At 32.5% G+C, this 18,845-nt stretch overlaps 2 protein-coding genes across 2 annotated transcripts in view; both read left to right on the forward strand.

Annotated features, from left to right (window-relative positions):
* LOC143909185 (hemicentin-1-like) overlaps positions 1–17,147 on the forward strand; it is a 55,893-nt gene extending 38,746 nt beyond the window's left edge. The window contains exons 3-24 of the mRNA XM_077427088.1: positions 4,945–5,107; positions 6,503–6,648; positions 7,432–7,599; positions 7,676–7,834; positions 7,915–8,084; positions 8,154–8,304; positions 8,385–8,496; positions 8,624–8,808; positions 8,881–9,069; positions 9,153–9,293; positions 9,364–9,472; positions 9,542–9,699; positions 9,783–9,841; positions 9,925–10,098; positions 10,183–10,312; positions 10,424–10,508; positions 10,591–10,802; positions 11,387–11,469; positions 11,558–11,741; positions 11,812–11,949; positions 13,879–13,979; positions 16,995–17,147. Of these exons, the coding sequence (XP_077283214.1) occupies positions 4,945–5,107; positions 6,503–6,648; positions 7,432–7,599; positions 7,676–7,834; positions 7,915–8,084; positions 8,154–8,304; positions 8,385–8,496; positions 8,624–8,808; positions 8,881–9,069; positions 9,153–9,293; positions 9,364–9,472; positions 9,542–9,699; positions 9,783–9,841; positions 9,925–10,098; positions 10,183–10,312; positions 10,424–10,508; positions 10,591–10,802; positions 11,387–11,469; positions 11,558–11,741; positions 11,812–11,949; positions 13,879–13,979; positions 16,995–17,147 (3,170 nt within the window). The remainder of the gene's footprint in view (positions 1–4,944; positions 5,108–6,502; positions 6,649–7,431; positions 7,600–7,675; positions 7,835–7,914; positions 8,085–8,153; positions 8,305–8,384; positions 8,497–8,623; positions 8,809–8,880; positions 9,070–9,152; positions 9,294–9,363; positions 9,473–9,541; positions 9,700–9,782; positions 9,842–9,924; positions 10,099–10,182; positions 10,313–10,423; positions 10,509–10,590; positions 10,803–11,386; positions 11,470–11,557; positions 11,742–11,811; positions 11,950–13,878; positions 13,980–16,994) is intronic.
* LOC143910023 (uncharacterized) lies at positions 14,245–16,936 on the forward strand. Its single transcript, XM_077428360.1, has 2 exons — positions 14,245–16,041; positions 16,148–16,936. Exons 1-2 carry the CDS (start codon positions 14,245–14,247, stop codon positions 16,832–16,834), a joined length of 2,484 nt encoding a protein of 827 aa, XP_077284486.1. The 3' UTR covers positions 16,835–16,936.
* Positions 17,148–18,845: the final 1,698 nt, after the last annotated feature.

Raw genomic sequence — 18,845 nt, forward strand, 5'->3', positions numbered from 1 at the left:
GTAACTGGCATTTTTGCTTCACAAAAATACTGTTATCTCATATTTCCTCTCAAAAATAATTGACAAATAGAACTAGCCAAACATTCTAGTTCATCACATAATTTAAACCCTTTGATATGAACATTAAACTGCATTTATTTGTGTAACGTCTTAGTTAGGGCCATTTATATACTCCCCATGGGTACTGTTTGGTAAATTTCTACCACATCCTTGTATGTACATACTTTGTTTGGAACTTTTCGTTTTTGCGGTTGACCCGCTAGGTACTTTAATTCCTTCACGTGTCGTATAACAACCTTAACTTTCTTTGAATATTGTTGCACACTATAAATACAACGAGTATAGTCTGTAAAGATCTCAGATATATAAAAACATCAAGTTAACATCTTCGGCTAGACTGCGAGGCGAGGTAAAAGTAGCAGCGTGCTATTTTGTGAAACTGATTAAATCTAAACGAATAATAATTTTTTTTTTTTAATAATTTTATATATACCAGGAAGGCCTTACAGGAAAATCCCAATGCGCCTTCCTGGCCAATTACAAATACAAATGCAGCATTTTTTATTATAAGTCGTTGAATTGCGAGACACTGAAAAAACTCGCAAATTAACGAGACATCTATGAATTGTACATAATTTTTTATTGTACATCCATCAAATTTCAAATAGTGGTGACATAGTAGGTAGGAAGGATTTTTAGCCAATTTTTTTTCCGGGAACCGTTTCAACAATGAAATCAGAGAAAATTGGCAAACTCTGATAGGAAACGATCAACCTGGAGTCACAAATCCAGGTCTGACCAACAGCATACTCTGAAAAATTCATTTTCATTCAGGGAATAGAACCCGGCACCTTCTTGACGGTAAGCAGAAGCTTAACGTCCGAGCTATGCTGCTGGCTAGAATTCATAGACTTTTGATGTATTTATTTAGTTTATTAGAAACAAAATAAAAATACTCTGATTCATATTATAATAAAGTTTTTTATAATGACTATACATGATAATAATAGTAGATACATACATATTTTTGAAATATTTATCATAATTTTATCTTAGTATGAACAAAGAAATTCCATAGAAGCTAAGATACGATATATACATATGTACATATACCAACATGCATTGTAGCTGGTTGAATCAGGAATCTGCACAATTTGCAGCTCAAATACCAATACCTCCAACTACACGCCTACTATGTACATATATGAACAATATTGAATATTTTGATTAAATGCCTTGTTGTTTAATTTTGATTCTTCTACGCTTACTTTTCCCTATTTATACCTCTTATTAATTCGACAGGGTATAATATCTGTTCGAAAGAGGTTTAAGTTGATTTTATTTACACATATTTAGATATAACAAAAAGCCATACTGAATTCTGTCTTCAAATTTCAAAATGAGTTTTAATATTTATTTTGGCTTGAGCGAATCCTTGCCTAGTCTTTACAATTCATAATCACTGAAATTCAGCTTTTATGTATTGAATCTAATCATAGACGTGTCTAATGTCTAGGTTGGCTGGCCTGTTCACTAAGAAGAAGAAGTTTACTCGTTTCCGGCGTGAGTTTAACGAGTCGTCCCAACAACGTGAGAAATACGGCCATTGTTCACATACTTTGTCCCGCATATTTTAATATGTGTACATCACACGATATAGGAACAACATAGAGCATTTAATTACTAATTACGGTAATTAGATGAAATGGGGTACGTACCAATTCGGGGACGGTCAGTTTGTAATTTTGTGAACGAAGTGTTGATTGAACGTCGCGTTGGCCGCAGAAACTTTAATTTCCGGCCAGTGAACGATTGTACATCGAAGATGCATTCTGCAAATCGAAAATTAAACGTGATTTACTACGGAAAACCGCAATGAAATCCCGATAATTATAAAAGATAATATATGACATTGATCAAAAACATGAAAATATTCTACACAGAGACCACAAAATTTGGCCTACATTAATTTGACTGCTTGAATTTTAAAGTTAAGATTAAAACTATATATGTATATATGTATGTAGTATGTCATTAGTAGGGCTACCAAATCTGTCTTTATATTAATTCTTTTTTTTTTATTATAATCGATATTATTAAAAAAGTGTAGCAACCCCGAGGTACTGACAATGAGGTAAAACCATCGGTTGGCCAGTACTTCATCGGTAAGAAATTACTACCTTCCCGGCTGTCGATTATAGTTTGCATTACAAACACAGTCGTCCCACTCGCTCTACCCCCATAAAAGTAATAAAATGAAATTTTAAAAATATTTATGTAAGTATTTATTTATTACTAGACTGTAGATAAATATATTTCAATAATTAGTGTAATTTCTATAAAATTATCATCAATTGAATAGCCAGATACGTTAAAAGCTTCAGAACGAACGACACAAATGCAAACAAAGTGTATCTACAAGGAGACTGGGAGGAAAGATGATGTGATTGTTAAACAGTGCTGCCAACTGTTCAAGTTACAAAGTCAAATGTCATAATTCAGTCTCAAACTCAAAAAGGACAAGAACATGAGAGCTGATTTAGAAGACTCTCCTTTCCAAAAACCTAGTTAGCCCTAGTCGTTAGCCATGCAATATTCATTGAATTAATATTGCTTTCAGTTAGAACAGGGCCACCATCGAAGGCACAAAAAATACTTAATGATATTGCATATTGATTATTGAATTTTAAAATACAAGTTAGTAATGACTTCATCATGGCCAAAAACCAAAACATTTCCACTATATTATTAGTTTGTGGTTTAATAGTGAAAGACAGCACCTTTGTGGTCCTAAAACATTCTCATTACTTTACTTTATCATTACTTTGTAAAAGTTTTTATTTAGTTCAACTGATTAACTACTGTATTTCAGTTTATTATCACGTCTTCCCCTATCAGCCTAGGTAACATTGTGCTGAAAATCCGGTGGCTCTTACGGCATACACGCTGAGTTGATGAAGACTCGAAAAATGAACTCATACCAAAGCATTAAGATTAGAAGTGGTAGTAGATGGTTTTGTCGGCTCCTCACATGAATCTCACGCAAACACGCGTACTTGTCCCGTAAACCGTCTACCCCCACTCCTAATCTTAATACTTTGGTACGAGTTCATTTTTTTACATACCTCCTTTACGTTTCACTTACGATTACAATTCAGGAAAAAGTTTGCTTCTTGTCCGATTGTTTTCATACTTTGCCATATTGCTCATTTTGGTCATCAATATAAGTAAATGGATCCTCCGCCATTACGATGGTGCAAAAATATCGTGTAAGACGCGTTTGATATCTGCCCGGCGAGATAGTCGTTGACGTTTATCCATCGTTTGTTTATTAGTTTTAAACATAGATGGCGGTAGTAAAATAAAATTATTGTTTTTATTCAAAATAATTTCGAGTTCATTTTTCAAGTCTTCATCAACTCAGAGTTTGTGCCTTAAGAGGGCTGGACACCAGCGCCTTGTCCATACAAACGTATTAGACTTCTCCCTTCCTCAATTATGGCACTAGAAAAAATATTTTTTAATATGCTATGTATATCCACCATTGGGTTGCATCTATCGTTTTATTTTTTTGATTACTTATTTTTTATATGAGCTAGGAGCCGCCAAACATCAATAAAATCGCCTCTTATTTACACCCACGAAAAGATTCCAGTGTACTTATTTAACGGTCGATTTAAAAAAAAATACGCGCATAGTTGCACAGAAAATATCTTTCTCATACCGATGATGAATTTTTTTTTTAAATTGGTCCAGTTTCGGAGGAGAAAATAGGAGAATACGAAACCTCGATTTTGTCAATTTAAAATACGTTTTATCTGGTTGAAGTGCAACTGTCGCATTCACTCAATATATATATATATTGATATATATTGTCGCATTCACTCAATATATATGTACATTCACTCAATATATATATCGAAGAAAGGAACGGCAACAAAATTAAGGTTTCGGGTGTACAGCCCTCTTAACCTTCCAGCGGGCGCGCTGTCGTAAAATTTACGACAAATGCGCTTTATCGCATCTCCTACTTTTACCACTTAGTGATAAGCATCGAGCTTCGAGCTTTTCGAAGTTCAGTGTTTCCCGAAACTGCAGGCGAATCGGTTGTGCTTAGAAGTTTTTGTGAGTCATCGACATTTGGGAATTTCCGTTGAGCGTTCCGTTGAATCCTTTACATGCAAGAAGCATTCTGCAGTTGATGTGGTTTGTAATAATTGTAAGGATGAAAATATTAATTCTGACTAATAGGTAATATTGATTCTGATTAATAATTCTAACTAATGATCGAATAGGTCGATAAAATATTTTGTTTTGAAATGTTAGCATATTTAGAGTGTTGTTTTGGTTTTTGGTTTAGAAAGTAAAATATATATTTTTTAAAGTATTGTCATTTATCATTTTTTATAACCTTACAATATTTCTTTAACATTTACATAAAGAAATCACCATTTACATAAATAAAACAGCATTTACATGGTGAAAACTTGATGACGTAAAATTTACGACATGCGCCTGCTCAAAGGAAAGGTGGATCCCTGAAAATCTACTAAACTAATAGAAAATAGAACTAAGTTAACTAAAATGCTATGTAAATGTATCAAAATGAATTCGATTTATAATGTCTGCCATATTTAGTCACATAGAAATACGACATTTTGAGGTTTCGACACAGTTAATGTGCAAATTGCAAAATTATTTAAACAATACAGTACACACACATAATTTCGAAAGCATCTTAAAGCCTGTGCGTAACAAAGGAAACCGTAATGTAATGTAATACGACACCAATTTCCTACGTAATAGCCTAACGAAATTATCCTTATAGGGTTAACCCGTGGAAGTGGAGTTCGATGATTCCGTCTAATGGGAACGTTCAATTAATTACGCGAGGGTCTCGCCAACCATATGTCCCATGATTTTTTAGTCTATTTTTTTTTTCAGATGAACTCGCAGTCTTGGTTGGAGATACGGCAACCCTGACATGTCCAATTTCGACGACCTGTGGTGCCGTGCATTCAGTACGATGGTACCGCGACAACGAGAGAATAGCCATATTGGCAGACACCTCCAACTTCGTCAAAGTCGAAGGGAAAATGATCGGCAGGTGGGTCCTACCCAATTATTATACATTAACCCAATTATCATTACACCTTTTGATATCTCATAGAAACCATATATTACTCCCATCTTATTAGAAATTACTCTATTCAATGATATTCTATTTTTATTTTTAATTTTAATTAATACTAAGAAGATCTAACAGGTAACCCCAATGCGCCTTCCTGGTCAGAAACATTGTACATGCTATACAAGTATTATTAGTATTATAAAAAGTAAATATACAGATATCAATTAACACCCACAGAGACATCTATGGTCAAATTTGTAAATTTGCAGCATTTTATACAATTCATAGAAATTCGAGATTGCTGAAAACTCGAGCAATGGAGCTAGTGGAGCACGGTTTTGTGTTGTGTGCACTGTACGCATTACTAGAGGTAGGATAGTCACATTGCTATCCATTGTTCGGCAAACCTTTAACAATGCATTTACAACCTTTGAACAATACACGGCCCCCTCAGGCTCCGGTGACTAATGATGACTCACTACGCTCGCGCTCCGTGCTCCACTAGTACGAGTTTTTAGCTCGAATTTTACCGATTTAAAATTCAGCACACATCCAATTAACCCTTTTAAACGAAAAGAAAAAATAGTGTGGCCAGAACACTATCCTAATAAACATGTTTCAATAAAAAATACTCAATATAAAATAGTATTAACAATGGGAAAAAATCCCAAGTGAAAATACGTGATTTGAACTGGACGACTACTTAGATAGATTTGAAAGCTGAAAAGTACTACAAATGAAAGATTAAATACCCGACTTAAGATTCCAATACTCATTTTGAACAGGAAATTGACAAATTTTGAAACATCAACCGAACAACAGATATATACATTTGCGGTTAAAAAAAACACATATGTATATCTCTGAATCTCGAGCCAATCAACATTTTTTTATTACAAGATTCGTGTGCACTGGGCATAGATCTACATATAAGAAAAGTCATATCTCGTCTCTGAACCAAAAAAAGTCGTCATTTGTCGAACAGTGTTATTAATTGCAATTGCTATGCGAGAGGATAATCTTGAGTTTACAGTGATTTTAAGAAAGGCATTCTTTCATGCTACCTTTAATATAGGTACAACAAAATGCATCCTCGCATTTACCCAGATGTATGTAGTTCTACATAAAAATGCATACTACAGTCATAAATGAAAAAAACGAATGGAGTGCTGTAGCTCTATCTAGAGTTTAAGAACTTATTACTAACGACCGGTGACAAAACTTTAATGTTTCCATTGTTATGCCGCGAATAACTTTTAAAAGTGTTCACACGTTATTACGCGTGACATTTTCGCCCAGTAGGAGAGATTCCGTCACTTCCGCGAATTTCCAATATCTCTTTATTTAATAGTTTTACCATTCACATTTCAGAGTAAAAGTCAACCTGTCTTCTTTGAAGGATTTGAAGATATCTCCTGTACAATTGGACGACGAAGACCAGTACAAATGCGATTTGACATTCTTGGAACAAATCGAGGGTTGCGAAACCACTCACATATTTCAGCTAAAAACACTTCGTAAGTAAAGTTCAATGATATTTGATTCTTTGTAAAATAATCAATTGCAAATTTAGGAAAGGTGAGTGAAATTCTTTTGTAATCGGATATCGGCAATGGCGTGAACCACTTACGTAGAAAGTGTTTGCATAGGACTTTCAAGCTAAACACATTTTCTAGCATGTTCTTCAAATATATTATATAATATTATGTATACTTTTATACTAGGATGTGCTTAAATTTGCCACAAACCTAATATTAATTAAATATTTATATTTTCCTAATTAATTCAAAATTTAACTGAAAAAGAATTGCATTCCACATTTTTATTTTATTATATATACCAGGAAGGCCTAACAAGTAATCCCCAATGCGCCTTCCTGGCCAATTACAAACAATGCAGCATTTTTATTACATAAGTCGCTGAATTGCGACACACTAAAAACTCGAAATTAACGAGAAATCTATGAATTTTAACTTGTACATAATTTTTTTATTGTACTCAAATAGTGGTGACATAGTAGCTAAGAAGGTATTTAGTCAATTTAATGGAGGAACCATTTCAACGATGAAATCAGAAAAATTGGCAAACTCTGATCTACCTGGAGTCACAAATATCCAAGTCTGACCATCAGCATTACAGATATACTCAAAATAAATTCTTTTCAATCGAGGTCAACTCGGTGCTAGGCAAAAGTCCAACACCAAGCCATGCTGCTGGCTAATGATTTTATTCACAATCTAATGATCTTAAAAGATAAAACTAATTTAATTTTTAATTAAATAAATATTATTCCATTTCAGTCAAGCCCAAGTCGTTGAATATTTTTGACCAAAATGCCAAAGAGTTGCACAACGGATCACCACTGAATAATTTAGTGGAAGGTACCGAAACTACCATAGAATGTAGAGCTGATGGTGGAAAGCCAATACCGACTTTGACCTGGACTATTGGCGACAAAGAAGTTGATGGTAACATTCAAATAATAACCATAAAAATGTCTAAACATCACTTTAATCTGGCTAATTAAACTTATACTTATTACAGGAGACGTCAAGACGACCGGCGAAGGAGAAGATGCTGTAACAACTAACCGTTTAATATTCCCCGTGGAAAGGTATCTCCAAGGAAAACAAATTAGATGTACTGTCACATCTGAAGCCTTGACTGATCCAATGGAGTCAAACATATTATTGGATCTCATATGTACGTTGGCTTAAGTCTCAAGTTTTGTTTTATAAATTACGCTCAACATTAATATACATATGCATCTACAAATATTTCAGTATTTCCTATTGCACTGAGTATATCTGGGGTTGAACACCATGCTGTTGAAGGGAGCAAAGTGACTTTAGAATGTCTTTCAAAAGGTGCAAGGCCGGCTATAGAAATTATGTGGTTGAACGATACTCAAATAATACTGCCTAATTATACGCTTACCGCCAGTATTCCACAGGTATAGAAACAAATTTCGAGTATTTCTTTGATTTTTTGACGAATTCTAATCATTTATGACTGATTGCAGTCGGATGAAACATTTGATACAACATCCAGCTTCTCATTTTGGGCTTCTCGTTCTGAACACAATCGCACGTTTACTTGTGAATCTGTACAACGAGCCGTACCACTCGATCAACAAAATGTATTAAACGCGTCACACATTTTAGACGTGCATTGTTAGTATTAAATTTATATAATTTGTGGTCATGAAAGGAGTATATCTGTGTATTATATAAATCTGTTAATCGATTTTCAGTCCCCCCAGTGGTTTCGGTACGACCGGACAATATAATTGTGAACGAAACAATGGATGCGCAGTTGTTTTGTGAATATGAAGCTAATCCTATAAGACTGCTTAGTGTTAAATGGTAAATAGTTTATTTTAATCTCCATCCATATTAAGACTTTATAAATAAAAATCTTTCAATATTTTAAATAATTTACATAAACAAATAGATGTCTAACTACAGTACAGTATATATGTATTATTTTTAGGCTACAAAACAATGTTGAATTAGATTTAGAATCTGATCCTGATCATTACGAAGGAAGTGATACTGAAGAACCAGCTCTTCTTATAAGGAACACATCAGAGGACGACATCGGAAATTACTCGTGCAAACTTGAAAATGCAGTAGGATCTTCGATCAGTCCAGATACAATTTTTCTAGATGTGCATTGTAAGTCAATACTAAATACATTAATGTCGATTTAATAACACTTTCAATAATTCTATCTTATCTTATGAACAGTTATACCTGAGGTTAAACTGACGATGGACCCTGACTACTATGTCATTGAAAGTTCAAAACAGAATATCACACTGTGGTGCAATATCGTCAAAGGAAATCCTTCTACTTTGCTACAAGTAGAATGGTATTTAGATCAAGAGTTTTTAATCACTACTCCTAATTGTAATAAATCTGATGATAATTTTTCGGGTAAAAAAAACAATTTTTAAATTTTATTATTGCAGAAAATGATTTTTTTTTTTCATTTTCTACTATTTTTTACACCCTTTCAGATGATATGTGCACAGATGTTGAACCAAATCGATTGTTGTTAGAAGAAGCTGGTAGATCTTTCCATGGAAATTATTCGTGTAGAGGGAAAACATTAGCCGGCTGGGGACAAAGAAGCAACGATTCAGAACTAATCATTCATTGTATGTAAAATTACTTTAAATTGACTTCATCTATACAACTTTATTTTGACAGAAAATTACATGTATTTAGATGAACCTGGTGCTGCTTCATTGATATACGCGCCGCAAAAAGTCATCAAGGGAGGGTCAGTCAAGTTGACTTGTTCGGTTGATGACTATGGTCGTCCACCGTCTACACGGTAATTATTATATTTCTTTAATTTTGAATTAATATACCAGTTTATATTAAAATAATTGCATATTTATAGCTACCAATGGTATCGAGGAACACAATTAATATCAGATATAGTTACTCCTGACTGGATTATTATCCCCGTTTCCCTGGAAACTGAAACTAATTTTACATGTCAAGCTGTTAATCTGGCTGGAATGGGTAAACCTGCTATCGTATATGTTGAAGTATTGGGTAATTGAAACGTTATATTAAATTAATACATACAAATATGTAAATCTAGGGATATCTGCATAAGTTTTATTTGATTATTTTAGCTCCACCAACTTTCATAACAAATCTAACGGGCTACTATGGAATGATGTATAACTCTTCGGTAATATATTAATACCAGTGTCTTTAAATATGTATATTTATTATAAAAAAACAATATAAATATTCACGTTTATAAATTTTTAGGATATATCTTTAGTTTGTCGAATTGAATGTTCTCCGCTGTGTCAAATCGGTTGGATGAAAGATGGTAAAACAATAGAAGTGTCTGATTCAGATCAAGATCTGTACACTATTTCGAACACAGTAATAGCATCAGATTCGGCTAATAACTATTTTGAATCGATGCAATCAGTTTTGGTAATACTTATCATTATTAATTGACAACTAAATGTTGCTTGGTATAATTTCTATACATATTTCGATCTTATACGTTTCGTACAGATTTTCAACATGAGTAATTGGCCTGATCAAGTCTTGAATAGACTTTCTAACGATTCAAACTACAGTTGTTTTTCGGTTGACAATGGAGTAGGACCAGTGATCACTTCAACGACTATGCTTGGTGTAGAATGTAAGCATTTTTCTTCATTTATCTGATCTATAATAGAAATATAACTAATAAACATGTCATTGTTGTTATATGTATAAAAATCTATCAACTTTTATTCTCTGTATAAAATAGTTCCTCCTGAAAATATGACAGTATCAAATAAAATCGTTTCCGTCAATGAAGATGAAATTCCAGAAAAAATAACCTGTTCTGCAAAGTAATACTTTATTTATAATGTGAATATATATATATATATACAATAAAATATAAAGAAAAATATTAATTTAATATATTTTTAGGGGAAAGCCTGAACCCACGTATATTTGGAAGAGATACATTTCGGGAAATGACAATGAAAATGAAAATATTCAAAATCAAGAGGAAATCCTAAGTCAAAGTCATACCCTCCTACTAGAAAAGGGTGTCAAGAGATCTGATAGTGGCGACATCGTATGTGAAGCACAAAATGTGCATGGAAAAATTGAAACAACTATAAATTTGAACGTTATGTGTAAGAACCTTAGTTTATGTGTATTTATACCAATAAAAAATATTGGTTGTGGCTATTTGCAGGTACTATATCTGTAAATTATTGGCTATTTGCAGGTACTATATCTGTGATAGGCGCAAAGCCTTCTGCGCATGCGCGTGAACTGTCACTGTCAGCGTGTTTAATGTTAAAATTTTGTTTTAAACCTCTTAAAATTTTGTTCGAACTCTTAAAGTGACGTAGAGTAAAAAATATAATCCAAATTATTTAATATTATTAATTGTTAGAAAATTATTATCTAACAATTAATACCTACATACAAGTACAAGCCGCGAACTAGCTAAATGATATAAATCTATTATAATAACGTGCGAAATTTATTTGCCTCATGTATAATGAACGATTGATTAAACAAGTCTAGCATACATTAAATGTAAGAAATTATAATCGGATTATAAGTTCACGCGCATGCGCAGAGGGCTTTGCGCCTGTCGCAGATATAGTACCTGCAAATAGCCAATAATTCTCAGATATAATACCTGCAAATAGCCACAACCAAAAATATTTTCTTGAAATATAGCTTGATATAATACCACATGTTACAGATGAACCATCGTGTGTCATAACTCAAACTAAAATTGACGATGAACAAGTTTTAATATGTACAGCTAGCGCTAACCCAGAAGACGTATGTCCACTTTAAAATAAAATCTATTATGTTCTGTATTACATATGTACATCATATTTAAATCATATTTAATTTCAAACATTATAAGGTTGATTTCGAATGGTCCATGGAAGACACAAATGACACCATTGACGACAACGCAGTTACCAAACAACATATGAAAAGTATATTAAAGTTAGAACAGCTAACGATGGATGAAAATCCACGAAATTTCGTTTGTATAGTCAATAATACAGTAGGAGATTCAGAACCGTGTACTCTCATCGCTCAAGGTTTTATTTAAATTAATTTGAGTTAAATCATTGCTTCTTTACATGTTTTATGAAACAAAAAATATTTCAGGTATTCTTCCATGGTGGAAATGGTGGAGTAGGACAGCTTTAATAGTAGCTGCGGGTGTGGGAATCCTTTTAATCCTAGTCATTTTATTATGTCTAATTATACTGTGCATATGTCGCAGAAAAAGGGCAGCATCCAAGTGTAAGAATCTTATTTATCAAAAGCTTATTTATTATTTATCGCAATTGCATAATATCTAATTATTGTTAATATTTTTCTATTACATATGAAAAATCGCATTATTGACTAACAAAACTAACTGAAACATATAACCGTGTTAACCGTAACCTATCTGCAATTGAATGGTCAAAATATAGACAACAGTCCGACTCCAATTGATGAACATGACAGGTCAGTCCACAACTTAAAAGAAATGTGTACATGTTGCGTTAAATCACACAGCTTAAGCATGCATTTTGATCTTTGTCGTTTTTCATGTTTTACCTCACCATACAATACGCTTAAATTTTGCACGTTTATATGTTTTAATTTGAAGTTTTTATTTTTTTTTTTTTGTTTTCATGTTGCATTTTCATCGCAATTACCATTTATTATGCTTACAAATCAAAGTTCTCAAATACAAAATGAATCATCAATCGTCCAAGCGATCGTATCACAAAGTATATCTGGAATTTCACCCAAATCGCAAATACCAACAACGCCCATTCAATATTCGGAGAAATCCAGACTAGTTCCTTCACAAAATAGATTCATATTGCCTCAGAGCAAAATCGGATCGGGAAATAAAAATCCACTAGCGACAAACAGTACTGGAAGATTACAGGCAGATCTAAGCTTATTAGAAGCCAGCTACCAAGCAAGTTTATTAGCGAGCAAACAGAAAGCTCTGTCGAGCACCAACTTGCAAATTGTAGAAGCATTAAACCATAGTGTTTCTATTGTCAATGAAAAGACGCCCAAGTCAAAAAGCACAGCAAACTTGTGCAATAACAATAATACTTCTGAAGTTGATGATAATAATCTGAAAACAAATACAGAACCGCAAGGCTTGACGGTCAATAAGTGGCCTTTGAAGCCGGGCGTTTTAGTACACGTTAACTCCAATCATTCATTGAGTCCCAAAAAGTTTAATCGTACTGTAGTCAAACCAGACGAGAGCATCAACAGTCCAGAGAATGATGACGTTGAAGCCAAAGTAGAAGCCGTTGTACCATCAACGGGCCAGTCAAAACCTGATGGATGTAAAATTCCATCATTTGACGCCGCGAAATGTAGTAATATAATGAAAAACAGTGTTAATAGACAGTCGACATTTTCTAAGATTTTTAAAAAGATGGATCTCACTGTCATGATGGGTAAAACTTCAAAGGGAGACGAGAATGAATGCTTTTCCGAGGCAGGAAAGCAAGAGAGTTCTGATACTAAACGTACTAAAACAAATAAAATGGCATTGTCATTAGTGGGTTTCACATTGAAAGATGAAAATGTGAATAAAGGGAAAAGAATAAAATCTATATTTCAAGGATCTTCACCGACCGTCATCTCTTCAGAAGGAGGTAAAACCTTGTTAAATATCTAAAGTAAACAAATTCATCAAATATCTGTTAGATATACATTTTAAATCTTTTAATGCTTCAAATGTTTTATTAAAAAACATTCATACACTGTTCATAATACTGCTTATTTAAATATACATTTTGCTTTTTATTTAATTGTGTGAGTAAGTTTGTGTGTTATGTGTTTTTTTTTTATTTTGCTATTTTAGTAGTAACATTTAGGAGACCTCCTAAAAATAACAATAATGCTCAAACCGAAGATACCTCAAAACATAATCTAATCGATAAGTCAACTAACGATGATGATATTGATGAACCTAATGTATCGAATGAATCTAGAGCAAATTCAGGTTCAAGGAAAAGAAAAAAGCCTGGAGAAGGTTCGTATGTGTAAAAAAATGTGAAGTTTTAATAATAAAAATTGCTTTAATAATAAAAACCTAATAATTTCACATTCTATAATATTTTGAAGTCATAAAAATGTAAAAATTAACTTTATTCTGCCGTATGATTGTTCGTAATTTATTTTAATTTAATTTAATTAATGTTACAGCTCCGATGAATGGTGCTGCTGACGGAGCAGCTCAAGGAGTGGACAATCCTGGCGTGTATGAAAACCTTCCCTTCCATGGTCTCCAACAGGCTCCCAATAAGGTTAATTCTGCTTTTGTATCATTTATTTGAATCAGTATAAATTAAAATTTAATAAAACTAAATCATATGCATACATATTGAATTGTTGAAATATGTATATTTCAAACTGTTTAAAAATCAAAGTTTTTTCAAAGCAAATATAATATAAATTCTATAACATTAAATTATATAGTACCATTGATTTTGACTAATATTGTTTGTTTTTGTTTGTGTTTTTCATGTACGCATGGTTTTGATTTAACATTTGATTTTATTAACACCATGGATGAATCGTCGCACCCAATCTTACGTACAGCCTGTGCAAGTTATACAACCACGAATAGTCAGAGCTTTAGTTGGACAAAATAGTTCCAAGACACCTCAATCCATTTTAGAGAAACAATTAGAATGTAATCCATCATTTACCCCCAGAATACTATCGTGTGCTCCATTCTCCCATAACCCTAACATTGCATCGAAGAATCTTATAAATTCAAATCATACTACAAATCCATCAGTACCAAGTAGTAGTTCAGCAGGAAATCTCGGCAATAGATTGTCTTCAATGACTTTGGATAATTTAAGTGGAAACCCACAAAATCCACTTTATGCGTTTCCGTATAGATCAAATACAGCACAACCTAATCAGCCTCTAAATGAAATTAAAAACATTCCTGGAGGTTTAAATCCAATGTATGAAGACGATGATCAAAAGTTTTATTCACTGAACACAAAAAGAGATCATTCTAAAAAGCCCGAGCCTCGTTTCAGTTCTATGAAAGTAGTTCGTAAACGGAAACTAGACCGGTTCTACCCGAGTAAACATAGAATAGATTATGTAATAGTAAATAAACACGGTAAAAAACCAGATTCAAGACATCATGGAAGTCGTGAAGCCATATATGCCAATTATCCACATTTATCGTCAACATTATCGCATAATACCAGCGCAATGAGCAATATCGTAACTGAAAGTATGAATGCATCATATCAAAACCTCACAGATTCAATTCAAATACATGAAAATAGTCCAATGACTTCTTTTAATACTTCATCGTCTAAATCTGAAGGTAAAACGCCGACACCAGCACCGAGATCTAGTAAATCTCCTGTCAAAATTGAAAAAGCTGTTAAATCATCTCCGAGAGAACACGTTTATGCAAATGTTGCCTTGCACATCAATTCAATGAATAATCTAAATTGCCTGCCAAAGAGCATGGATCATATCCCAATAACGAACACTCCTAAAACATTACCGCGCAGATGCTTGAAAGCAGATGTCTGCACAAATCTGATGCAACGAATTGATGATCCAGAAAAAACTGTTTTCAATTCGTCTACATTCCCAAAGCGAACAACCAAAAGCGGCATTCTCTTAGAGTCAGCTGATGAAAAGTGTGATATTAAAAAAAATGACACATCCAAAGGTAAAATTATCAGTAGTAAAACACCATCCAGAAATCACTCATTTAATGAGTGTGAAACTTCTAAAGACGATGTTCCAGAAATAATTGTACCCAAGGTGGTGAAAGCCGAACCTTTAAAAATGTCACCAAGTGTAGTTGATGCTACTCCAAAGGTTAAACCATTTGTCGTAGGGGCAATTATTCAGAATCCGAACAAAAGTATGTTGAGTCACAACGATCCGTCAAAACCGGTGGATTTTGAAGATGTTGAAGTAAGTGCGTTGATTTCATCTTCTGATTACGATAAATGTGATTACAATATGAACGAGGAACTTGAAAAGTTAGGGTCGAGCATCAGAAACTTTAACGAGCTGCAAGAGCAAAGTGTCAGTTTAGTCAGAAAGGCTTCAGATTGTACCAAAATTGAACAAAATCACTTTAATAAAGTTATTCCTAAACAACAAATGTTAATACAGCCTGCGAAAGTTCCTTTGCAAATACCAAAACTTCTCCCAAAGCCAGTGCCCAAAATTAGACCAATCCAGTTGAAAAGAAGTCAAAGTAGTTTAAGTGGCAAAGGCGTTTCTTCAGAATACATGCAACAATATAAAGGAGCAAGCGGCTTACAAGATGGATCTCTAGTAAAAGCTAAAATAAGAGAACTCAGCCTTAGACAGGTAGTTTAGGTTCCTTTAAATCATTTTAACAAACTCATATTATTTACATAGCATTCTTTTATTTCTATATTATGTCAATAACATTTTTAACATTATGTGTTTTCAGACCATGAATACTAATTTAGGAAACCAACATATCATTAAACAAAAACTTAACCAAACTCACCCAAGCGACCCACCTTTGAAAAAACCTCAACAGACAATGTTACAAAAACACCACAGTTTTTGCTACTTTCAACCAATTCACTCTGTCGAGGATAACACCGGCAGATATTTTTCGGCCGATACTAATGAACCCATAGGTCCGCTTATATATAAACCTAACACGACTAAAACCAATGCTTTCGCTGATCATAATAACAGAACATGGGTAGATAAGCGGAAACCTTTTCAACAAATAGATCCGAAGCACAAAGAGTCTTTCGATAAACTGCACGATCTGTTGAAAAGGAATCCGGGCACCGACCAGAGTAAAAGTGTTCCAAAAAAACAAGCTGTTCTCAATACATATACGCTAAATTCACTCAACCGACACAAATATGTGCCTAAGACTGAAGACAACAATAACACAGTTGTTCAGAAAAGATTGGTATACGCCGATCTTGACTTAGAAGACCACAACAAAAAGTATAACGAAAAAGTAAATTGTAACAGGCGACTATTTTCCAAAGATAAATCGAGTTCTGACGAATTAAAAAGTAAGACTGATAAGACTATTGATAACTTAGCAGAGCTTAAAAAGAAACATAGGACTGAATATGCGACATTAAAGTTTGAAGAAGTACAGTTATAATGAAAAAAAAAAGTGAAACACTTTAGGGTTAGTATGTAACACGCTTAATACAAACATACATATTCACATTCAACATTATTTTATTTTTTGTAAATAACCAAAATGAATGGTTAAATGTATTTTTATAGACTTATAATTAATCATTTATTATGTTTTACAGCCGTATAGACCTGAAATCAATGACCAACTGATCTACGCTGATGCTGATCTCAAAGATTATGGACCAATCAATTATAAACAAGCCTCGATATATGCTAGAATGAAAAAAATTAAAGAACAACAAAAAATTGAATTTGATAGAAAAGATGAATGATACTTAAATTTATCCAATATATAATATATAATACATAATTTATAGTGTCGAATTGTTGAAACAGAATTTGGGTTGCTTATACACTTTATCTATGGTTTTAATATGATTTTATAATCAATTTAAACTAATATTAATTACTCTTACTAGCATTAACATCAATTGCATTTCTTTACTTTAATTCGTTTAAACAATTTTAAAAAATGTAAGCGATTGGTATATAACTGGATCGTGTTACTAAATTAATATGCCATGTAATCTTTCTACCTCTTCTGTGACATTATTTTCTATTTAAAAAAACACTAGCTTTATTGTAAAAACTATTACATAATTTTTGAATTGTAATTTGTCTAAGAAAGTAAAAACTTTAGTCAAAATAATAGGTGATATAAATTTCTCGCTATTTAAGTCATATAAAGTAATAATCACAATATTGTTAATTATATCGAATGAATGCATGAAAAATTATATATATTTTTTAAAGAGTTATGTTTAACAATTTTTCTGAATGAAGCTGATGAATGTTATGTATTTGCTTATATGTATGTGTATATTTTTAATTTAAGCGAATTAGCTATAGTATCTTATTAAACTATTATATCATAAATAAATAATGTGTAATAAAAACAGCCAAATTTTACATTAGTTGAGTTATCTACAATGTAAATGTAAATATGTACAAACTCATTAATATGCCTATTTTTCCTAGCGATGTATCATAGTATAAAAAATTATCTGCAATGTTATTTAAAAATTATATAAAATTGATATTATATTATGAAATATACCAAATATGACTATACTAGTTGAATTAATAAAATTTAGCGTAAATACGTAACATAAAGTTGTCGTTGTAATTTTAAATGTAATATTATTGAAAATATGTATAAGTTTGTGCGGGGCATCTCCGCAATATTTAATGAGCTCCAAATTTAATTTAAATTAAATCATAATTTCTATTTCATTAACAAATTTTAAGTAAATACATACATACATATATATGTATATATATATATATATTTTTTTTTTCTATTTACACATGTATGTAACATTGTTCAAGTTATTCGTAACATTTTCAATATTAATAATATTAATGAAATTTATTTTTTTCGAAATGCAAATAGTTTTATTTCAATCTTAAGAGGGCTGTACACCCGAATCCTTAATTTTGTTGCCGTTCCTTTCTTCGATATATATATTGAGTGAATGTGACAATATATATCAATATATATATTGAGTGAATGCGACAGTTTCGCTTCGATCAGATAATACGTATTTTAAATCGACAAAATCGAGGTTTCGTATTCTCCTATTTTCTCCTCCAAAACTGGACCAATTTTTAAAAAAATTCATCATCGGTATGAGAAAGATATTTTCTGTGCAACTATGCGCGTATTTTTTTTTTAAATCGACCGTTAAATAAGCACACTGGAATCTTTTCGTGGGTGTAAAAAAGAGGCGATTTTATTGATGTTTGGCGACTATAAAAAATAACTAATCAAAAAAATAAAATGATAGATGCATCCCAATGGTGGATATCCATAGCATATTAAAAAATAATTTCTCTAGTGCCACAATTGAGGAAGGGAGAAGTCTAATACGTTTGTATGGACAAGGCGCTAGTGTCCAGCCCTCTTAACGAAATAAAAAGAAATGTTAACTCTTTTTTTTATAAAATTTTAATTATTTAAATAAACAAAT

This window comes from Arctopsyche grandis, chromosome 3 (assembly GCF_051622035.1).
Source record: "Arctopsyche grandis isolate Sample6627 chromosome 3, ASM5162203v2, whole genome shotgun sequence".
Lineage (NCBI taxonomy): Eukaryota > Metazoa > Arthropoda > Insecta > Trichoptera > Hydropsychidae > Arctopsyche > Arctopsyche grandis.

Excerpts from the sequence above, each read along its gene's own strand:
- LOC143910023 (XM_077428360.1), top strand. The coding sequence starts at position 14,245 with ATGAATCGTCGCACCCAATCTTACGTACAGCCTGTGCAAGTTATACAA. Across the intron at positions 16,042-16,147 it reads GAGAACTCAGCCTTAGACAG|ACCATGAATACTAATTTAGG; the intron begins GTAGTTTAGGTT and ends ATGTGTTTTCAG.